We start from the raw sequence: 24,685 nt of genomic DNA, 5'->3' as shown, positions 1-24,685 counted from the left end.
GTTCTCGGTCGATGGCAGTCATCCCAGATGGCATCTCTAAAAGGCTTGATTGATGCTCAGTGTCAGCGTGAGTTAGAAAGTTGCTTTCATTAACAACAGCACTGGCTGCACACATACACAGGCACAGCTTGAAGAAAACCATAAGAAGCAACCCCCCCCCCACCCAAAAAAAAAAAACTGGACAAAATAAAATAGACAAGTTGCTTGTATGCTCTCCTCTGCATGCTGAGCGGGAAACGCAGGAATGGACGCTTTCCCTCTGTGGCATAACGACATTTTAAATTCGTTTTGAAGTAGTTTGATATGTTTTTGTTTTACCTTCTAGAAAGCTGCCTTCATATTGATTATAATGCCGCAGACTTTTTTACCCTAATTAGCGTTCATCCCCGAGACATGCAGCAGCGGCGGCGCAGCAAAGCTGCCGAACACTCCTTCTTGTCTCAAAGCCATGCTTTGCTCTGAGATCTCAGCACAGAAGCCTTTGTTCAGCTGGCAATACTCAAAGCTTCACGAAACTATTGGCCGAACCATTTTCAAATATAACCAAGAGCTATGCTGAATATTCTACAGATTCCTGTGCATGCCTCAGGATAACAACCTGACGTCCAACTCGAACACAAACAATATTGTTAAAATTATGCAAATATCCCAACAATCCAGACATCGATGCTGTTCATGTGTGTATATATACGGTAGCTCTTCTTTTTGTAAGCGAGCTGCTGCTTTTTTTCCGCTCAGTATTCCCAGCACTTGCCTGAGAGTGTCGTGTGTGTGTGCTGTCAACAAGGTTCCAAACAAAGGGCTCTACCAAGAACAAAGGGCATAATTACAGATAAAAACAGTCCGATGAGAACAGGAAAAAACAAGCACATCACACATAAAGCTGAAGAGTGTAGCTTTGCGTGTGTATTTATACCAGTTCTGTACTTGTGACCACCAGTGGCTTTTTGACAATAGAGATGTGAAGCCTTTCACACTGAAACTACCATTTTATCCTCTTCCCATTGTCTTTTGTTTTGGGAACAGTTTGAGAAACTTGTTCAAATCCATCCTGGCATCTCCAAAGAAACTGTTCACTGTGGGTCCCCATGTTAATATGCACTTGCGTTTAGGTGTACAACTGATACCGTTGCCACTGGAACCTCACATCCATCTAACGTCTCCTTATCTGCCCTCTACTCCTGCAGACCATTGAGTTTGACGAGGGTGCGGGCGCCGTGCTCAGGATCCAGCCCCTCCGAGCGCCGCGTGATGAGAATATCTATGAATGCGTAGCTGAGAACACAGAGGGCGAGATCACAGTCAACGCCAAGCTGTCCATCATCCGAGGTGAGCCCCGCATTGTGAAACCGTGTTCAACGGGATAACGACAGATAAATCGTTAGAGAAGACATCTGTGAGCTCTTGGGCTTTTTTGGTGATGACGTCTTGCTTTGGAGTTTTTGTACTGATCTTGAAAGTGAGTTATTCCTTACACACTAAGTCCTTTTACATGGAATGTCTTTCGGAGCTGCTGTATTAATTTAAACAATTTGGACTCTCACTATAAATTATTTACATGATTCATCAGCAGAGCAGCCAAATTAATATATGTGAAAATGTGGAGGATTATATCTTAAACGTTCATGCATAGATGGATCGTAGTCTAAAATAGACTCATGCTCACTGCCAGCTGATAAAGGGTACCCAGAATCCATCAGTTTGATTGAACCGGCCCTGTAATAGCTGAACCTCTATACAACATCCTCATAGAGGGGCCAGTTTCGTTTCAGCAGAGATATTACACCGTTTGTTTGGCTCATATCGACTAGCAAGCATGTGGTCACAAACTCCTACTTTCTTATTCTCATTCTACCTGTTTGTCAGAAACACACACACACGCCCGCCCACACACACACACACACACACACACACACATGCTGTCTTCTCTTCTGTTCTCTCCTGCCACCATCTGCCATGTTTCCAAGCCTGGATGAAGCTGAGCTGTTGCTTGCTGGCAGCATGCGAACAAGGCCTTCCTGGCTGTCAGATTTGCAGGCAGTCAGTAGGGGGGGTGTACGTGTGCGGGGCGGGACGGGGGGGGGGACGGGGGGGGTGGTTGGACAAGGGATTGAAAGCCAGGCCCATCATACTGGGTGAGTTATTGTTAGCAACAACCCCCCCACCCTAGAAGCATACAGTTGGGTGCTATAGTTTGGTGTGAGTGCCTCAGGTTACCTTCGAGACTTGACATAAATGATGAAATCTGATACGTAGGGACCGAACTCGGATTTCTCTTCACATTTGTGACATTTTTACTCATGCCCTTGGATAATAATATGCACCGGGTAGTTTGGTGCTGTGACGCTGATGGTCAAAGTCTCTTCAAGGTGGTATCTACCGTTTCCTGGACAATTTAATAGAACATTTCTGGAAAGATCTTCTGTGGAGTTCTTTCTCCCGGTAGGATTAGCTGACAGCAAATCAAACTTCCTACCCGCTCTCAAAAAATGCTGCCTTTTTTCAGAGGCTACTTGTGTTATTCGTGCCAGGGCCCCATATTTCTTATTGAGGGCTGTTAAAATCAAGCCAAGGAAGTCCTTGGCAGAGACAAAAAGAGTTGACTCAGTAAAAAATAAAGTAAAATAAATTATACACTACAAGCCCAGGCTTGTGCACATAAGTGTGTGTGCAGTTGTGCGACTGGGCACACCTGGTTCACAGGAGTAGAACGGAAATGAAAGGTTGTTGCAATTCAGTCCTGTAAGGTTTCCTCTGGAGGACGAATGAAGGCGGCAGTTCTCCTGCTGAGGGAAGACCCAGAACGTGATGAAGGATGAGAGTGTGATGCTGAAGTTGAATTTGCAGTATAAGTGGCAGAGGAGTAGAGCAGTACGTTCTCTCTCTTTTCCATCTTAATTGAGGTCAGGTCACTCTATATTAACCCATCGGTGTAAGGACAAAAGATACCTGTGGAAAACTGGAGAAAGATTAGATTAAAAAAAAAACAAAGCTGTGAAGATAGAGAAAGGTGTCCAGGGTGAAGTAAAAATGGATGGAGAACAAGAATCCAGGTCAGTTTATGGAGAGCCGGAGGTCAAAATGGAGCTGAGCAAACCGAATACAAGGAAAAATGGAATACAGTTGGCTGAAGATGAAGGAAGTTGATGGAGGAGGTGTTGCATATGATTGGCAATGTGAAACAGGTAAGGATAGGCAAGAATACGCTCTTGTAACAGGGGCAAAGGATTATGGGATATGGGACAAGGCACAGGGGACATGTCCAGTAAACACAGGGGTTGTTGTCTGGGATCTGGAGAGGGTGAAAATGGGCCACCAGGATGGTTGACTTGGCCACAAGCCATGTGGCATGCACACACTCCCATTATTACACCATATATTACACGGTTGACTTACACATCACATGTAATGCTTGCATGTGTACACTCTCAAGTAGAAAGATCTCGCACACACCTGCTACGAGCCTGCCCGGATCTTAATACATTCAAAACAGATCTCAAAACTCATCTGTTTGACATTGCTTTTAATGTATAATTTTACTGTTGGAATTTCTATTGATTGTTTAACCGTGTTCACTTTTAATATATTATTTTACTGTTTGAATTATATTGATTTTATATCCATGTTCACATTTTTATTGTTTGTATTTTCTGTATTACTTTACTGTTTTTATTATGTACACTGTAAAGCGTCTTTGAGTTCTCAGAAAAGTGCTGTATAAATAAATGTATTATTATTATTATTATTACCTGTAAGTATGTGATGTCAATGCATAAGGAGAGGCATACGGACACACACACCTACACAGAATAACACAACGTAACCTCATCTTCTGCTCTTGTCTTTGTGTATACATGAAAGTGTGTGTGTACATTTGTGGAAATGACACAGTGCCTTAGCTGAATACATAAGATGGGGGGGGGGGCATCTTTCGCAAAACCCCTCTGGGAGTCCTTGGAGTGGGCCTGACAAGCATGAGAAGTGTACTCTGACACAACTTTCAGCTGTTTAGTGCTTTAAGATTTTGTGTGGGTTTTCAGACAAGTTTTTTTAGAGTGTGAAAATGAAGGCAATGTTGCCACTGGGATTCTGGCAGCTCATGCTGTTGTCAGGGGATCATGGGGCGTATTTTAGACTGATGCAAACGCTTACCACTGGAAGAACTGTTACAAATGCATACTCCCTCGAGACGTTCCAGGGAATATATATCATGATTGACAGGAGTTGGCCTGATATTCTTTTTAGGAGCCCGTCATGTGTTTTAGAGTTGGCATCATTCAAGATTAAGATGCATTTTGATATGCTCTGTACAGGAAGTCCATGCAAATATTTCAAATGAAAGGCGACTGTGAACTATGGTAAACATGATTGGTTCCATGCACTGGGAAGATCGTGTTTCTGTTGGCTTGTCTGTCAGCCTGTGAGAAGGATATTGATCGACTTGATGGGAATGTTGACCATGTGCCATGGATGAAATCACATTTAGCAGTGGATGATCACAAAACGAATTGCTAATAATCTTAACCTACTGATTCCAAATTGTTTTCACGGTCAAGAAGTCATGTGGTCAAACAGTGCCAACGCTTTTAGGAGCAGTGACATCAGTCCCCCCCCCCCCCCACAAACATGTTTGTTTGTGGTGCTAAGATAATTTCAGAGTTATTCTCCTTGTGGGTGTGATGCAATCACGTTTCAAAGTTGGTTCGGGTTTGTTGAGCTTGGGCCCAGGCTTTGGCGGAGAGGGGGTGAAAGAAAAGTATCATGATACTCATTTCATCAGTATTCCAGCACAAATACACTTTAAGATTTGTGATATACTCCCCTTGGGTTCATTCATGAGCCCTTGGGGTTTATGTAGCCTCATAAAAGCACATTTTAAATTTTCTCTAAAGTATCTGGTTATTAAAAATAAAGAAAAACACATTTAGAAGTTGTTGTTGTTTTGTTTTTGCATTCTTGTGTTCTAGATAATCTTTTCCAGTCTTTATTTTTTTTTTTTTGTGTTAATGCTGTGGGATTGAATGCATATTGTATTGTCTTTGTCTTTGACGAAGAGGTGAGTCCGCGGCATCAGACATTACATGTAGTGAAACATTACCAACATTGTGGACCTGTGAGTGAGCAAGATAGAGAGAAAGATGTAAAGACGTAGAGAAAGAGAGAGAGAACCAGCAGTCCGGCAGCAGCTGCTCTGCAATGAGACAGACGAATAAGCTTGGCAGTATCAACAAGCGATCCGGCTGTTCTTCCTCTTCCTGTCTGACTTCTTCTGAGATGACCTTTGCCTCAGTCCACTTGTCTCAAATAAGTGGGGTGAAAAGTGGGGTGTTTCCCTCAGATCAAACAAATTTAAATATTTGTCAAAGACATTACAAGTAAACACTTCATTTTACATTTTTGAATCCTCCAACCATCCACAATGCGGGGCTCATTTGCATACATATAGGAGATTTATACTGTACATATGCACTCATTCATAACACTGCTGTCAGTTCATTCTGCTCGTTGTAATAGCGATACCTTGTTGCTAAGCACATATGTTTAAATTCCGGAAAGACTGTTGTAACTCCAAGTTGTTGTTGGAATTGTTTTATTTATTTAGTAAATGATTGTGAAATTTCATTTTCAGAATGACAGGACATGGGACTTACCTAACCAGAATGATCTCAAAATATGTTGTCAAGGCAACAAAGCAAAACGTAAAAATTCCAATACTAATGTTAATGATGTTGGAACAGCACACGCATAAAAGTAAAAAAAAAAAAAATAGTACTCAATAAAAAATCAACTTCAATATGAATACAAATGTGCAGGAATTCCGCTGAAGTAGGAAAGCGTATTTTGCTTCCCTGGTGATCAGTGACTGGGAGGCAGGAGAAAGAGCTGGTTCCAGTCTAAATGTCATGAGTGACGACCTTTGGAGGGGCCCGACTCATGCATAAAGAACAGCAAGGGGATGCGGCCCGGACCACCAGCTTTATGCATATAGATGAGCCCCCAGCCCGGGCGACTGAAGTCGAGCAACACAGAGGTCGCGCTGTGGGCCCTGCGGGGTTGGCACGGGAGATATAAATGAAAGTCTTCCCTGCTCCACGAGCGTCATTCCTGTGTCTCTTCTAGGCTGGATGATCAGATTAAACTCACACTTGCTGCCATTTCTTAGAACATGGGAGAATAACGCTCAAATAAAGTTAGTTAGTTAGTAAAATACATTTATTTGTATTATGAATGTGGTTCTGATACACAATGAAGAAGAAAAGGTTTTAGGAATGTTGCGAGAGCGTTGCAGGTCTTACTGATTTAAACTGTAAAAGTACAAAACCTTTAACCATGATAGAGATTTAGCTTTTTTTAATTTTATTTACTAAGTTCTGTACTGTATCTGTATTTTTCTTCTATTTATTAGCAGATGCTTTTCTATCCTAACCTGTTCACTACATTATCTGCATTCTGTCTCCACCCGTGCTCCCTGTTTCATCCTCGATCTCTTTTTAAGTGACACATTTATTCAACACTCCAGCTGTTCCCAACCGAGCGAATGCCCGTATTCTGTGTGACCCCCCGTTGCCACGTCTGTTTACTGTTTCTACGTCTCCAAATGACAGAAGCAATTACCCGGCAGCCGGCTGACTGGCCTTCATTTTATTTCAAACCACTGCATATTCATAATTGTTACGCTGCTCAACAAAGGTTTCTTCAAACCTGTCATTAGAGTTTTAATTACTCTCAGCTAATGGTCTACGCAAGGCAATGACCTGTGCCCCCCCCCCCCCCCCCCAAAAAAAAAAGCCTAATTACTGTCTGTCTTTGTATGGAGGCTTGTCTGGGTTCGATTTGTTGTTTTAGTATGAAAGACACAATGTGTCTCACATGCAATTTGTGTTTGTGGCCCAAAGTTGCACATAATCGGGCGCACTAAGATGTCATTCCAAAGGTCGTTAGAGGATGTTGGAAGTAGTCTAAGGAAAAGATTACTTGGCTCTTGGTTATGGTTGTGCAGTTTTTGGATTGATCCATTTTAGACCCATGTAAGTTTTACACATTTGTGAAGCCTTTAATGTAGAGCAAAAACTAGTAGCCATTTTAATGCCAAAGCATAAAGATACTTTTTGCAATACCGTATGCAGAGAAAATAACTCAATTGTCTCAACTTTAAGCAGCTGTATCGAATCGTTAACATCTATTTATCCCTAATCTCTAAAGGAAAGCATGCCACTCATAGTTAATTCTCTTTCACCTCATCCTCATGCTCCATAGCTTCTAATCTGACACCTTTCCTTCCTCTCTGTCTGTCACACTCCTCATTTCCTTTGCTTTAGCTCGGTCTCCCAGCGCTCCTTCTGTCATATTAATGCACAGACCTGCTTAAAGCCTGTGTCTTTATGCTGTGGTGCTGGGTAATCAGTTAACCTGATTATGCCACTGATGAAATTAAATCATTTCAGTAAGTGAAAATAATAATATGAGTAATAGGTGCGGGGGTTGGCGGAGCACCCCACGGTATTTTCTGTAGCCCCAGACAGTCTCTCTCTCTCTCTCTCTCTCTCTCTCCTATAGTTGATGATCCAATGATGCCATGCCAAATAAACCCATGAAAGTCCTAAGTTTATTTCTAATGTCGCTCACTGGATTAGGGAAAGACAGGATCTCCCAAGTAGTTAGATAAAACAATAAATATATGGTGCAGTATATGCAACAGATGGCATATATTATAAATTTATATGAAGCCACTTCTGATTACAGCATGGCAGTATATCTCAGATTTCCTTAGGATTTAATCGGGCTACTTTTGCATAAGAACACTCTATCTTGCTGCCCTGCAAAAAAAGTGAATGTGTCAACCTAAGGGCGTATTTAAATCCCTCTTTTGTCTGACTGTAGGAATCTGGTACAGTCATGACTTACAGAAAACAGATGGTTTTGTTACGCTGGAAATGAGATTAGTCGGGAGAGAGTCACTGTGAAGAAGAGATCTTTTCAGAGAGCTACACTTAGCATGATGGAAAGCAGAGCGCAGCAGCAGGCAGGAGTCAGTAGATTAACGACCGGGCAGCGGCTAAGCTAACCAGAGGCTGATAAAAGGCTTTGCACCTGTCTCTCCTGCAATGATATTAAATGAAAAGCAAAATTAAAGACATTATGGATAATTAGGGATAATGGGTGGCGCCCAAGCTAACCCCACAAAAGCTGAAGGGAGCGACAAAAATCTGGATATAGATGAGGTCAACCGGAGCCTGTAGAAGGCTTAGTTTGGGAGCCATGCTCCTCACGCCAGATGTCGCATGCAGTGGTGCAGTTTGCATCACAGCCACCTTTCCTCCCGTTTCATCGAGTTGAAAAGTCTTCCTCCAATCACCAGATTTTTTGAAAGGTGCCCAAATCATGTCATATCGTTTAAAGATTATGCTTGTCTTTCTTTTCTTTTTCTTTTTTTTTTATTGTCAACAATGTTCCTTGCAGGAAGTGTTTTTGTTCTCGTTTTCTGCCGGGCTGGTCTTAGCGGTCGGTTTGCACATCCCTGGTCGATGCTTCTAAGTGCTCTACATCACAACGGTGGAGAAGACCAAGCCGAGCGGCCCAGATGCCAATCAAGCCCACGACCACTGACTCGTTTATGAATCAATGGGATGCATCAAAGAGGCTTCTGTGGCACATTTAAAAACAAGATGGCCCCCCGACAAAGACGATGGGCTGCATGGCGTTCCCCATCTCGTCTTTCACCACATCTATATATCTCTGGTGTAATCAAACATCTTTCTCTGCTGTTAGCTAATGGATGAGCGTGTGAAACCTTTAGAGTAGGTAACCGTTATCGTCAGACTCAGTTTTGTAGTTTTTAGTTATTTAATGTCAGTTTCAGCATTTGCGCCGTGATGAATGAGCCTAAATGTGTGAATGGTTGCATTTGTCTGTGGGATGACACCAGATCAGTGGTAGTCTGAACGCTGTCGCCACGGTGCAGGTTGCAACAGCAGCATGTGTCTCATATTGTGTAGCATGAGGATTGTAGGCCTGAGCCATTAAGCCTGCTGCTGGCAAAATCGCTGCATGCATGCGTCGTCATTGACCAATAGTGCGCACAATTGTATCTGTCCTGGGAAGATTTGTCATCACAGAGAACCCCCAGCACATATCAGAGAAATGTCATTGCTACACCATTATGGAGAACGAGCCCCTTGGGAATTCTGTCTTACTATCAGCTCATGTTATCGGTTGGCTTCCCCCACACACAGTCAGGCTGGCTAACCCTGAAGTAACACTCCCCCAATAAATGATCTATTTATTTTTGCATGGCTGCCTTCATCGACAGAGCATTTAAGCTTCAGGGGTGGAAGATGGTATCAGATTATTTCTGGGGATAGGAGTCGCCAACACGCGGGCCCATTTGTTCGGGGAAACGCTGCCTGTGCAGTGTCAGGTCCGTTTGCGACAGCGTAATATTTCCATGGATCCGCTATAAATCACTTCCTTAACTTAGTTGATCTCCAGTCCACTTACTCTGTGCATGAACCGAGCTTAGTTCCTGCAGCCTGGGTATGGCCTCGACAACACATCAAATACATCAGATACAACACCCGGAGAGAAAGCCAAGACCCACCGCTTGCAAACATGTTGCCAGAGCTAGAAGGTTAACCGTGCAGCGCCTTTTATGGCATCTTATGCAGAATTCACTGATGTCACACAGGGGGGTATGTGAGAATATATTGTTCTTGTCTTGCTAATGTCTTGTTTTGATGTTTATACAGTGAAGTGTAGGTTTTGTCTTTGGTTTTCTGAGCTTCCGGGGGGAAACTTGCTATAAAGAGATTATACGAGCATCTGGTAATTAATAATTGATTGAGAGGGAACAGTACGGAGCCCAAACTGTGTAAATACCTGCTCTTCTTTGAAGATAACATTGAAATATTCATTGTGCTCTGCTGATGTCTTTTAGAGGTAACCTGTCCAGACTTTTGTCCCGACAGTGATTTTTTCCATTCTACTACATGGCTGTAATGCAAGAATCTCTGTCTGTGAAGCACATATGTTTCTATGATGTCATATAATCAGAAGTCTATCTGCTCTACGTCAAATGCAGTATCTGTTGCATGAAGCCCAAGGAAGTGGGCTTCAATAAGTCTTGAATTTAATGCAATTTGTATATGCAACATAACGAGCATTAATACATTTAAAATGAACAGGCAAAACAGCACTGGGCTGTTAAGATGCATTGATGTATCTGATGTCTTTAATAATGATATGTACACAGTGCCAAGATGGGCGCAGCACATCCATGGTTTCAAACATGCAACAACAATTGAAAAACCTCATCTTCCATCATCTAAAATGTGCGAATGTTTCCAACAGGGACTGAGCGATGTGGTATTCAATAAGCTGCAAAATGAGTGTGTCTCATCAAGGCACAACCACTCATCTGCTTAAGTACATGAAGGGAAACCACCGGCGTGCTTTGTCAAGATGGCAGGAAGACCACAGTGCACTCTAAGCAATGTTCACTTTTTGAACTCATAGCTTCATGTTTCTGATTGCAGTACTCATTTCTTACTTGCAACCAACAATACCACAGGCCCAACAAATGGCTTCTCCCAAACAGGAAATCCAATGCTCTGATATGTCAACATTTATCATAGTGAATAAATGTGAACTCAAAAAATCACACGTAATATAGGTGCATAAAACAACGTTTCTCTTGCTGATTCATAAAAGTAGAAAAAGCTTCATTTTCCCATTCCCACATTGAAATTCATGCTTTTAATATGAACTAACAGACATGACTCAAACATCTGAACAGGAGTACAATATACAGAAAAGGTCTGCCTGCCCTTTGAAGGCAGAAAAAACATCCTCGCTTTTGGAATCTGTAGCTCGAAAACTCAAGTTACTGCTCTAATTTCCGTTAATTTAGCGTCTGCAGCGTGAACATGAGATGGACAGTGGCCTCTGCTAAGCCACTCGCCAGCAGTCAATCGTCTCAGACGTGTGATGTGGCCTTGGGATTCTGATGCATATTACAGCTCAGTACTTTACTACTTCCTCCTCCGCGCTTATTATCAGAGAATGAGTCACTGTTCTGGCTCCAGGCTGGGTAGAGGTCAAACAATTTGATCTCTGGGACTAATTGACAAAGTGAACAGTGAGTCCGCATTAGAAGAACAATGACCGTGGTTCAGACGATGCTGTTCTGTGGTGAAGTACAGAACAGTGAAGTAATTGCTCAATCACCCATGAATATTAACAGAAATTGTTTCGACATTACGTTTTACTCCACTGTTTCTGGTCTTCCGTTTGCATTTAACGCAGCATTTTTGCCCAGGTTAGATGGAGGGAATCGTGGATAAAGGTATGATGCTATTCACTAGTGTGATGGAGTCTGTGGCTACCTATGGTGACAAGATGCTTTTGCTAACTAATCGAATGTTGTGAGTTATTGTCGACAGCCGAGCCAAATGTGAAAATAATTGTAAGTGCACTTGAATACACATTATAATATGTTTTAGGATGCAGAACTCATGCCTTCCTTCCCCGTGTTCTTTACACAGAGGACCTACTTCCACCAGGATTCCCCAACATAGACATGGGCCCTCAGCTCAAAGTGGTGGAGCGCACTCGAACAGCCACCATGCTCTGTGCAGCCAGTGGCAACCCTGACCCAGAAATCACCTGGTACAAAGACTTCCTGCCGATTGACCCCAGCGCAAGTAATGGCAGGATCAAGCAGCTACGCTCAGGTAAGACGAGTCCCAGGTCAACTAGTTTCTGACTTTCTCTCTAACTTGATTTTCCAGGACATTTTACAGCACTGATTAACAAAGTTGTTCTTGTGCTTTCCAGCCAATGTGACTGCAGTGTTTTCCTTTAATTTAAGAAATGTCATTGCGAATACTGTTAGCTGATTAGCAGATGGATCTGATCAGCCTGAGAACGCATAGAATCATTTTAAAAGGAACTTACGGCAGCACTCAGATCCTGAACATATGAAGCTCATGAACAAAAACACATGCTTTGTTTTTAGGGTTCTGATAGCGCAGCAAGGATTGATCCAAATGATCAGCCGGTGTTTTCTCCTTTTCACATTGACTTTGCAAATGAACCAAGATTAGTAAAGACGAAGTTATACCGACTGACAGGTAACCCTTTGAGTCCAGAGCATCATTAGGGTCCTGGACTGGCTCCTATCGATGATCTGGACTGATCATCTGATCAAACTCTTGTGTCTGACAAAGGTGTACGTGTTCTTTGGCATCACCAAGAACTCACGAACAGTAACTTATTATAATAAACATCGGTATTATTATTAAAATGCAAGTACAAAAAAAAAAAAAGCAAGACATATATTAAGCACTCAGTGGTTGTGGTTGTGGAGCCCTCAGACACATCTTATGAGCACTAACTCTTTAAGTTGTCAATTTAATTCATGCAAAGTCCATCCTCAGGTATTTTGGCCTGCTAAATTTGTCCTGTTCAAATATTTAAAAAAATTGAGAATACTTCTACTTATGAAATAGTTGCATTTACATGTGAAACCATCCTTGGATATATTTGCACGAGAATAAGGATTTAATTCAACGCTGATAAATAATCTTTGGCAGTATATTAATGATGTGGAACAGAGAACACTTGTGTGTGGATTCAACGAAACTTGTCTAACTATTTTGAATTTTAACATTGCAGCCACAGTGCTGTTAGAATATTGTACTCACAGTAAATCGTCATTCAAATCATGTAATATTACTTAATAAGGTCAAATGATTCAAAGCATCCCAGAAGTGTGTCATGGAAGTCCCACTTTATAATGGCACAAGTCAGTGGTGGATATGTTTTCTTGTTCCCATTGATTAAACTCCAATGAGGGGCCAAGTAAAGCAAAGTCTAATTATATAGCTAATTAAGTGGAGGGCCTGGAGTGGCCTCGGGCAATAAGGGGTAGATATTTTGAGTCTGTGATTTGTCACCGTGCAAAAAAATCCAATGACTCTTACCTGATTTGCTGCCGCAAAAGTAAATCAGCATAGACACTACTTTTGCCAATAAGTTCTGCCCCAGTTATTGCTGTCTGTTTTAAACTAATCTAAATAATTTATCCTCTCATTAGCTATGCCATGCAACAGTTGCCCCATCAGCCTTTGATTTTCCTGGTTTCGTGTTTAACTTGTACGCCAAAATATGGACATGACTCTGCCAAAAGCAGTTGCCAACTGAGTGCAAAGTGAGATGCAGGTTTTATTAAGCTTATTTTAGCATTTTCGACACCAATTTATCTTGTTCTGAGTATATATGTTTAATTGTATGAATTATAACACACATGAGCAATAAATAGTGTTGTTTTGCTGGTATTATAGGATTATGCAAATCCAGTAGTGTATTTCCAAGTTGCTTGTTTTGCATTTAAGCTTTACTTATTTTAGCTTTTCTTTACTTTAAAGAAATTGAAGATTTATAGAAAATGAGAGGAATGCGATGACCTTTTGTTTGTTTCTTAGGTACATGTGTTTTGGGGGTCGAATTGATAAGCCTGTCTGTTCATTATGGCCTGTCTTTTAACCTTTGTTTCTGTCTCACCTCTTTATCATCTGTCTTAATCTGTTTCATGTTTCAAATGTTATCATGTGTCCTGCCTAACTGAAACAGATTTCTTTCTTTATTGCTGTATGTCTCTCTTTATGTGTTTTGTCTATGTTTGTATGAGGAACTCAAATGTGACTTAGTGCACATTGTGGAGTCGTCACTTCAACTCCTTTCATTTGGCTGTTACCCATAACACGAGTTAAAAATTAACTAAAATAAATTAATATAAACAAATCAATAAAATTCAACTGGAAAATAAGATTTTATTTTATTTTATAGTCGACAATAAAATATATATTTTTTTAATATAAATATTTAAAATCTCTAATTAGAATAATAATTTGTAAATAGAACTTATGTTAAACGAGAACTGACATGTAAGACTTATACATTCATGATGATTCAAATTGACACAAGAGCCAACTAGTTCCTTTAATTATTGCGTGGCAGACGGCCTCATATTAAATAGAATTACATTGTTCTTCCCCTTTTTCTATTTACTTTCCCTGCTTTGTCATTTTCAGAAAACTTTGGTAAGTGTCTTTCAAAGCCCAACAAGCCCTCCCACTCTTTTTTGAAGCAGATCGCAAAGACACCTTTCCAACCTGCATGTCTCCCTGCTCTCCCCTCACCCTCATCCTCTCTTCCTTAGCTGTTTTTTGGGGGATTGTTTTATGATGAAATTATTAGATTCCAAGAAAATATGTACAGCCAACAGTGTTGCTTGTCTTCTTGGCGGGATTAGGAATTTTACTCCAGCAATATATACAGAGCATAACCAGCTGGATTTTCATATTTAGATGTTAATGTGTTGATCTCAGTTTTGACAAAAAATAAATTTGCTGTCAAAAAATAATAGATTACAAAGGCCCTGAAAGGCTCCTGAGGTCTATCCAGGTGAAGGTCACTGCCAGCAGCCATATGGCTGAACCTTGCAATTCCAAATTTGGATTGCGTCATCCCTCTGGTCTTGATCATTATTTTGTCTTGAAATAATTTTCCTGCATTTTCAAACTGGCTAACGCCCCGAGTGGCTTACATGGATCCAACTAAGGCTCCAGCGTTTACGCTAAAGGGAGAGGCTCAAGTGCTACTTCCATCTGGCCACATTCTGTACTCCTCGTGACTTTTTGAACTACTTGTAAAAACATGCCCGCCCACCGAAAGCTGGGGTGTATTCTACTACCTATGCTCTAAACTATATGTATGTAGCGGGTAGAAAAGGAAATTGCTTTCCTTTATTGCGATGCCGAGGCTCTTATAAGGTAATGTTAGCTTTGGGGTCCGGCTTTTTTGTTTGAAGCATTTTTCTGGAAAGCGTATTTCCCAGCCAGGCATGATTTATGCTGATGAGAAAAAGGCCTACATGATCAAGCTCCCGGAGGCTCCCATCTTCATCTGTCCTCAGCACCACAAGTAACCATCTTTGCCCCCCAGATTTTAGCATTTAATCTCTTTTTTGTAATGAAAATGCTGTAGCAACAAAAAAGTCATGATGTCCAACACAGCAAACAGCTGTCTCCTGACCCCATGTCTCTTCCCTTACGCAGAGGCATCGATTGGCCTCTTGTTACTCTCTCCGCTGTGAGGTTAAAGACCGAACACCAATGCCTTGACCAGGCAGTGAAAAGGGGCTTACAATGGCGTTGAGAGTTCAGCAACAGAATCACCCTCAAGCTCCTGCAAATGAATTCCCTACTTTAATCATATGGCCCTGGCGTCACGTAATACCAATAAACGCAGACTGATTTGGGTTGTCCCCTCCTAAATCCGTAAAAAGAAAAACGATAATAATCATTTCACTGGGAGGTAGAGCTTTCAGCTCTTATTTGGAAGATAGCTGACTAGTTGGCTGGTTCCCCATGTGCCAGACCCTGCTGTGCTGGCGGGGCAGTGATATTTCCATCAGTCCCCTGCGGAGCTCCTCTAGAGGTGTGGAGGGAGCTTGACATTTCTCCCTAAGTCCCTGCGGCTGCAGACCCCAGGCCCTTGCTGCCTTGTCAGCCAGAATAGATTACTCAAGAACCTTAACCCCAAAGTTATGTACAAAAGCATTTAAATCATAATGGGGGACTTTGTTGCTCCGCCTCTGAGACTACAGCAGAGATATGCAGAGCACCAAATCAGACATTGGTGGAAATGTGAGCCAGAAAGGCAGGATAACGGTGTAACAGTTTGTGTTATGCCTGCAGTCCACAACTGAATGGCTTTAAAGGCAGCTAACTCAAAGAGGAAGAAAATTAATTTTAAGATATATTGGAAGGCTGAGGAGAGGAGTGGGGGGGATGATCAACGATGAAACAGTGTGCACATGTGGTACGAGCAGCCAGGTTCTCTCGGAGACCTGCTATAAAGCTACCCGGATCCCGGATGAGCGTCTGATAAGAAGGTCAGACAGATGCCCGGTGGAGGGCGGCTAGACTTTGACTCTGACATAACCCCATCCGAGTCATGCAGATGGACAGCATTCCAGGCCAGATTGCCTCTTCCCAAACGCAATCCTTCAATAATATATTTAATATATTCACAGGGTTGTTTCACAAAACAGATGCGGAACAAATAATTACGCATTTGATAATGCGAGGTCAGCAGTCTGTTGAGGTATATTTAGCTTATTGTCATCATAAGCTCATCCACTCCAGGCCAACCAAAGCTTAAAGAGGCAGATTATGGCCATTAAGTCATATGGCAATATTACAGTTGGATCTGGCATTGGAATTGAACAGAAGCCTCTTGACCCAGCCGCTATGGTCAGATTCTCGACTGTTTTATTTTCTTCATGCGTTATTATTGCAGAATGACCTCCTCCACCCTGTTTGTTTTTCAATGCTCTATTTACCCTCCTTTGTTATTATTTTCTACTCCCGTTTCTCTTCATGCTTTCTCACCGTGTTGTTTAAGAGGTCTACGTGTAATGACCATCCCTTTAACAAACCTGCTTTGTTAACCCTATCCTAGCCTTAACCTCAACTAACCTTTAACTAGTAATCCCTTAACCCCTTGACTAAAATTTCATCTCAGCCAAAGCATAAATAAACCAACAGCTTCTGCAGCCTCCAATCAAACTCTAACTCTGTAACCTTCCCAGATCCCCGTTTCCCTTTGTCTTGTGATTAACTATGATTATGTGGTTTCTAAAATCATCAGAGCAATATTAAAGTGTCCTTGTTGTTTTGCCTGGTTTGTCGATGGCACAAGACTATCACTGTAGCAGTTCTGTGAAGAGGTATTTAAGTCTGGATTTATAATTACAAGCACTGTGCACAATAGGGACAATAATTAACAACAGTGTTTTTGAAATACGGCACAGTTTTGTTGAAGGTAACAGATGCAAACTGTCAGTGAAAGAGCATTCCTACATAAACTTTGTTTCAAATCTAGAATATTTAAAAATAGAAACTCTAAGGAAATGAAGTTAATATTCTCGGTGCATTGCAAACCAGGCAGAACTTAAAACTTCATAAATCCCCACCTGCTGGTATTACAAAGGATGCCTCTGTACGACGAGCTGCAATAACAATCTGAGCAGAAGGTTTTGAAACTAATCTAAATTAAAATGCTGCACATGGCACAAAGGACTGGTTTATGCTGATTTTAGCTGGAGAAGGCAGGGGGAGGTTAGCACGTATTTCAGTTCTTGTACTGAACCAACATAAGCAAAGCGGAAGCTTAGCTGGAAAGTGGACAGAACAGAAAGCAGCCGAGGATGCTTCCTGGGTGCATTCTTTCAGAGGTTGAACTGACCTCTGAAGAGACCCCAGGGTAAAGCCAGGTTCAGCTGTAGTCTATTTTGGAATGCCTTCTGACTCCACCCGGAGGTGATCAAATGTTGCTGGGGTTAGGGACGTCTGGAGTATGTTGCTGAGTCTGCTACCAATTGATGTTTTCAATTTGCAAACATTTGTGCAGACACACACAGGCCTGGCCTTTACTGTTATTTTAATGGGAAGTGCTCGCAGGCCATCCTTGCTAATCTGGGCACCTTCTCTGCAGCCCTGCTGGGATTCTCAAGTAGCTGCCAAAGCTAAGACAGAAAGGAATGAAGAAACAGAAAAAACTATATATATAAAAAAAAAAGCTTTTGTAAGAAAACCAAAATATCTGCCTACAGGAAGGCCTTTTACGTAACATTATACAGTAGTATTCCTTTGTGATACCAGCAACGCATAAAGAATCTCTAAACGTTCCTGAAGAGAACACCCAATGGTTTGATACTCTAGTTCCAGTGACCAACCTTTCAACACAAATAACTCTTCTAAATTTGACTAACATTAACATTGAACTAAACTGATGTGTTGTGTCTTCGTTTTTGTGTCTCCTCCAGAGGGTACCCCGATTCGAGGTAAGATGTTTAACCAATATGACGGGGGGGGGGGGGGGCTGAAGCAGAACAAGGCTTTAACGAACACTAAACCAAACATAACTGCTCCTAACTTCACTAATTGTATCGAGTCGACTCCTCCTCTTTAAGATGATAACCTGTTATGTCCACCAACATCAACATGCCATCTGTGTTTGGGTTCTGTGCGCTCTGCGCGCCCCGTTTGTGCCGACATGTGTATCACTTCCATTCCCCATATCATTATTGATTTACAGCTCATCCACCTCCGTCACTGCTCAGTGTCCGTTGTCCCATTTCATCCTCAGTGTCATCAAATATCAAGAAACTCCTGACCAATTTAAATTGTGTTGTTGGATTATCATTGTTATTATTTTTTTAATGCAGGTTGTGTTGGTTGAAAATAAGGGGAGATGCTTACAAAGGGGTTTCTTGCTTTATGCATCTGAAATCTAAATTGTTGCCTATTTTGAATGGGGCAGCCGGTGATGGCTGGCTGGGGGGGGGTGTGGCCACCTTATTTGTTGAAGTAAGGAGTTGAATAAACTGTTTGACACAATAGACGCTACCTCTTCTCTGCTTTGATATTGTCCTTCAGCAACAGGTAAATAGCTTAAATCAAGGAGGGGTCCATTGCTTTCATGATCAGTAGCTGAAAATACTCTTTATAGGCTTATTGAATTCCTGATGGAAATGAGATTTGACAGAATTTGGCACAGCACGTTTGATATACCGCAGTTGGACTGCAGAGGGATGTGTCAGTTGATTCTGGGTTTTTAATTTCCATGGTAAATATTCGCCTGTAAACATGAACCAAGCTTTGGGGCTAAGGGATTCACTCCCAACATGGTTTCCATCGAATGCTTTTATTTCACAGGTCTAGCAGGTGAGTGAATGTCTCGGTTTGTCATGTTTGCCCTCGTATTCATGGCAACAAGATAAACGCTTTAAGTTTTGTGTTTACAAAGTGGATGACTTAGCGCCAGTATCTGGACGTTGCTCGTATCTCAAAGCAAAATGTTGCTTGCTGGTTTGCTCGTGTCTCGGAAACACTCGTATGTCGAGGTGTCGCTGTATTCATGAACCAAACTGAGATTTCAGAGACTAATTTCAGCCTCCTTGCTATTTTAAAGCCATCACTCATGAGCAACATTGCCAGTCCCAGCTCTTCTTGCACAGATTTGTTTAAATAAGGATCCATAAATCACATTGTGGTAAACAAAAGCAACTTTGACTTATACATTCTGCATTTACATAATGAGATAATCGGCAATTTCTTCCAGCCATGTTAGCACATGCTGACGCCGACTCACTGTCAGGAGCGTGTGGTCTTTTGCAGAGAGGAAATGAATGTCGCAGAAATTAAATGAGGCAGGATTGCTGCACGTGAAAGACAAGTCCCGCAATGCCAAATCTTCACTCATTTGGTTTCTGACACCCAGATGATGGCCTAGAGGTAAACAGCGAGTAGACAGGTAGCTCGACTGTCATCCTGCATCATCAGCGATTCCGTGCGTGTGTTAGAAGCCAGCAGGAGAGCGCTCACAACAATGGGATTGCACACGGAACCCCGTGCTAGGACGACCACGGCAGAAAGACCATGGGGTGGTGGCAGCTCGAGCCTTTTGACAGATGGGGATACAGGAAGTTTCCAGCTAAACATACTGTTATAGAGAGTAGCAAATATTTAAATGTGATGTGCGTTTGGAGCTTTTAGAAAAGTTATTTTGATATTACCGGTACGAGTAGGTGGAAATATTTTAATAAATGTAATTATTCTTCCTGAATAATTAAGCACACTTTAGTTACCGTACCTTGCACTCTTTCCTGCCCTTCATTTAGTTAAATTCATGCGCTGAAAAGGGTTTTTGGTTTGATTGTGTGTTTACTCGTACAGTATGGTGCTAAACTGGGGTTTTAATTAGACGGTAGCGGAAGTTTTGTGAGCCATGTTGGGATGAGAGTATGGTGAGGGAGCGACAGGGGGGGGATGAGAATGGAAGGATTAATGCGAGACGCCAACAGAAAGTGAGATGAAAAGAAGCGCGTGCCACCGGCGTGCCTCGGCTGGCGTGAGTGGGCTGCCGAAGGAGCAAGAGGGATGGAAAGAAAAAGTGGGACTTGGCTAGCCATTTTGCTGATCGCCTAAACAAATCAATCAAGGCCCGCTGGAGCACATTAATTGAATTACACAAATGGGACTAGGGGGGGGGGGGGGGGGGCAAAGCTGCTACAAAGCAGCAACGGGGCGGGCCGACCACTGCTTCAGGCACTTTCTGAAATGAATCATCCACGCTGGCTCCTCCTCACTTTTTCTTCCATCCTGTTATTTGTCCTTCTGTCTGCTCCTATGCTTGTCTGCCTCTTTAACTCTCAAAGTCTGTGCAATGTTAAGCTATAAACAGCTTTTGCTTGCAGGAATGTTTATTGCACAGTTCTGACTTGTCCTTCAAAACATGTATTTGCTGAACTCTGCTCAGACTGGCCAGGCCAGTCTTCTTTGTTATCACACCTTCATGGCACCTCATCGCTCCTCATCAGATCAGCCTGTAGCATGCAGCGCTGTTAACCAGGGCAGCTGTCATGGCTGGGGACAAATGTTCCACACCCACTGGCCATTACAGTCTTCTTTATCGAAAGGATGGAGCCAGTAAACATCCAGACAGGAGTGCTTAGTCATAGAGAATGGAGGTCGTGAGTGTTGGTGGGAAGGAAGGGTCACTTTGACCGCGATGGAGACTGATTGGTCCACATGGAGGTGATGTCATGATTATCAGGAGCCGTATTTTTCTGGATAGTAGCTTTGCTTCGTTTTCCTTTGGACTTTTTGGATAGCGGCGCGTACGTCATGATTTACGACGGAACAAAAGGCGCCTTTTTTTTCCCCGTTGACCCAGACCAACATGAAATATTACTTAGCAGGGGCAGCACTTCCTGTGGTTTATAGATACTCAGTGTGGTCTGCAAATGGATTAAGATACTTCACTTCTCAAATCCTAGGCTCATTCCCCTTCAGCAGCGCCAGGAGGCACAATTCAGATCAGCCAGTGTTGGTCTTAACTTTTTTTTTAATTGAAAGGTGATTGTCATCGGTCACACTCTTGCATATTTATTTACATTTGTTGACCTTCAGATGATGTTTTTTTAATTATTATTATTATTTTGGGATTTGTTGTGAGCTTTTAGACCTTCACAAATTGCCATACGTAAGAAAACAGTGTGCGAGACAATATTTACTCTGATTTAACTTATTTTTTAAACAAAAATGAGCACTTTAAGAGTCATATATGTGAGTTATTACGGAGAATCCACAACTTCACTCTTTCAAAAATGCTATAATTCCACATGGGCACCAAGGCTGAGGAGCTCCTGACAGAATGTTTTGGAATGGTCCCCTTGAAATTGAACTTCATACAGTCCTTGCTTTGCGGTCCGCCCGGTTTGGAGCCACCAGAGGCCTCTGAGCACATTCCAACCCACCTGCCACCAGGTTGGCATTTGCTGTTCCAAACTCACATCAAATGCATCTGAATTAATCCGGCGTAAACGTGGCGGCCCCGCCACCTGCGCTCCTGAGGTGGACGCTTCCATTCGGTTCACTGGGTATGTGCAAGGAACGCGTGGGGATGGGGATGATCTGAGGCCGAGAGAAGCAAAACACAGAGTATAGATTGTTCAAGCCGCAGGTTCGCTGTTTTTTTTTATGTGCGTAGATATCGTTATAGCGACTGCAAGGTGTAAAAGCTGCGGCCAAGGTGGAAGCGTGACTAATCTTTCGTAATTAAGCACGATCGATGGTCTCATTTGTGGCTCAGCTGAAAAGTGTTATTAGAGCAATGTTCCAGAATGGTAGTTGTGTACAACATTGTGTTCCCTCGGCTTGCTGTTGTGATGGAGTAGATTATGGTATAGTACAAAGCATCCTGGGCAGCGGCTGCCGTGGCGATGCTCCCTGGCTAGATGCTAATGAGTGATGGTAGTGTGTTTGTCGGGGGGAGCCTGGGCTCCAATCTGTCTGCTGAGCCAGCCAGAAGCCGTAATGATATCATCAGGAAGTGCCATCAGCGGCGCTCTAACGAGGAATGATCTGACGCTCCCTGTTTCACCCCCCCCGAACACCCCGTATCTACTGTTGCTGCCAAGCTTTAAGAATGAGTTCATTTCATAACGCAAGAAAATGAAGAAATACTGTGTCTGTTTGAAATCTATAAGCCTTAAGGGATTATTACAATGGCTCATGCCAGAAAATAAGTAGAAACAAATGACGATAAAGAGTCGATATCTTTGCGTATTCAGTGGAAAGCAGAGAAGACATTCCCTCCAGTGCTATGTAAAATATGATCTGTTATTCTTGCTTAGTCTAGAGTAGCCTTAGTGCAGTTCTCCATGGCCTTTCATCACACCTACAGTATTACTTGGTCCATATTATTCTCTTGTACAATTTTGCACCATCTTTGCTACACCAACATATTAGTTTGACTGATTTAGTCCCTTTCTTTTAGAGAGAGCCTCGGTTTGTCATTGCAGCTTAACAAGGAGCAGTTTTTCCCAAAATTGTCCTGAGAAGCTCAAGTCACCTGCCATTAAGAAGATTGTCTTGATTCCTTCATGTGCTGTCGCTGAAAAATCGATTAATTATTTCCTCCATGCTGTCTTTTTCTTCTTCTCTGTCTTCCCCCCCCCCTCCCTTCTTGTCTTTGTTTGATGTCGTCCCTTCCCAGGTGCCTTGCAGATCGAGAACAGCGAGGAAACCGACCAGGGGAAGTACGAGTGCGTGGCGTCTAATGTGGAAGGCGTGCGCTACTCGTCCCCTGCTAACCTTTATGTGCGAGGTAGGGAGCAAACTGGCAAAAGAGCCAGGCCAAAAAAAACACAAAAAGAAATCCACTCATTCTAACTAAAATGCCTGCACACTGCAGCTCAGCAGAAAGTGGCGTTAATGTTGAGCTTAACAAATGATAGTGCTTTCATTGTAGCCCAGCTGTATTTGCACAAAATGTATTTAGCAAAATAACATCACTCCAGTAATATAAATATTTTAGCATTGATAATTTTGCCTGCCTGCGAATGTCATTGCATATGCACTGAAACTTCCAAATGCAAAATGATAATTTACCAACTAATGCTGTTCTCTGTTATGATGTTATGCTCCATTTTGTCTTTGAATGCCCTCCCCTACTCACTTGGAAGGAAATGTGTAGCACAACAAGCCGTATGTCTTCACTCTATCAGTTCTCAGAAGCCTGCTATCTGTAATGGTGTGCCCGATAAACTGTTTCCCCTCCGTCATAAGCTACGAGACCCAAAGAGTCGGGGACGACTTCTTTTTGATTAGGTTTTCCTTTCAGGTACAGGAGCACGACGGTAAGTCTCGATTTTGATTGAGTGGCGAGGTGTTAATACCCACCAATCAAAATCTCTATCCCTTTGCCTTCTCCAGATTTGGGGGTAAAAAAAAAAAGTGTCCCTTTGGTGAATAAATAGAAATGGACTGAGCGCAGTCAGCTGCGCTGTATTACATAAAACTGACTCTATGGTGTAGGTTATATCTCTTCTACTTTCTCTTCACGGTATTCCACAGCATAAATCCATAGAATTCCCCAGTTTCTGCTTTGGGGGTATTATCCTTTAAAAAGCCTTTTACAGTCGGTAGTAATTTTGGCTGGCATGTTCCAGCAAAGTGAAGATATGAATAACAAATAGTCGCAGGGAATGTTGAGTTTCATATAGGAAGAGGCGATGAAGACAAAAGCCGGCCCTTTGCCGCTAATGCTAAACGACAACGAATCCCTGTTGAGGGAGCTTTGATAAACTGAAGCAGATGCATTTTCTACATGCATTATTTATAATGCGCATATTAAATAAAGATGCTTTGGTATCTACTCGGTTGTTTTTTTTATTCTCCCCTCTGCTGTGTACCAAATAACTTTGTTCCCAATAAATAATTCACTACTCTGACATTATAAAATGGGTCAGGGAGCTGCTTTTTCATTATTATTGCAATCGTTATACCGTGAAGTAGCAATGTAGGGAGGAGAAATCCAGTAGAAGGTAGAAAACAGTAGAAGTAGAAAAAAAATGGTTCATCAAGATTAGAGTCTGTCCTCGCCTGCATTCATCCTGGAGGCTCTTGCTGTCTCCGCTGTGATGCAGTAGCTTCACACTGCATTCATGTCCAGGATGATGAATTAAAAGGCTCGTGACAAATTGCATTGAAGAGCTCTACCGGATGAATTAATAGAATAAGAATAATAATGGGAACGCTTTGCTGACACAGCACTAGACTGTTAAGTAGTGGCATTGGTCAAAACCACACACAGCGATACCCTGATCATTTCCAACAATTCATGCAATCTCCATGAACCGCTGGCTCCATCAGCATGCTTTAGATTACACAAGGGTCATAATTGCTCAGGAACGTCCACACTATGTAAACACACTTGTTATGCCTTGATGGTGTCAACCTCTGTCTGTTTTTATTTAACTTTTGTCAATCAATTCTGATACCTGTTGTTGACTATGTTTTGTTCACAAAGCAAAATGCACTTGAGATTAGCAGCTGTGGTGTGGATAAATCTTCAGCAAAACACAAAACAGCAATCCCTGACATGCAAATTCTGACTACTGCCCGAGCAGAAACCTCAATGGCATTGCTGCCGATTGGCTTCAAACAGCATTTTCTGTGACCGTCTTGAACTGCAGCTGCTAATTTCAGCTCAAACTGTCTTTTTTATTTTCTATCTCATTAGTTTTTCTTTATTTTCCTCTATATTTGGTTTC

The 24,685-nt window shown here is 42.2% G+C and overlaps 1 protein-coding gene across 1 annotated transcript in view; it reads left to right on the top strand.

The window, feature by feature from the left end:
• ptprsa (protein tyrosine phosphatase receptor type Sa) overlaps positions 1–24,685 on the top strand; it is a 90,302-nt gene that overhangs the window by 10,574 nt on the left and 55,043 nt on the right. Inside the window, exons 3-7 of the mRNA XM_068743110.1 lie at positions 1,188–1,329; positions 11,541–11,729; positions 14,091–14,099; positions 17,891–17,908; positions 22,627–22,737. Coding sequence (XP_068599211.1) covers positions 1,188–1,329; positions 11,541–11,729; positions 14,091–14,099; positions 17,891–17,908; positions 22,627–22,737 — 469 coding nt within the window. The remainder of the gene's footprint in view (positions 1–1,187; positions 1,330–11,540; positions 11,730–14,090; positions 14,100–17,890; positions 17,909–22,626; positions 22,738–24,685) is intronic.

This window comes from Brachionichthys hirsutus, chromosome 9 (assembly GCF_040956055.1).
Source record: "Brachionichthys hirsutus isolate HB-005 chromosome 9, CSIRO-AGI_Bhir_v1, whole genome shotgun sequence".
In the NCBI taxonomy this organism is placed as follows: Eukaryota; Metazoa; Chordata; class Actinopteri; order Lophiiformes; family Brachionichthyidae; genus Brachionichthys; species Brachionichthys hirsutus.
Note: the sequence above shows the minus strand (reverse complement) of the source record. Positions and strands in the feature narration are given on the sequence as shown.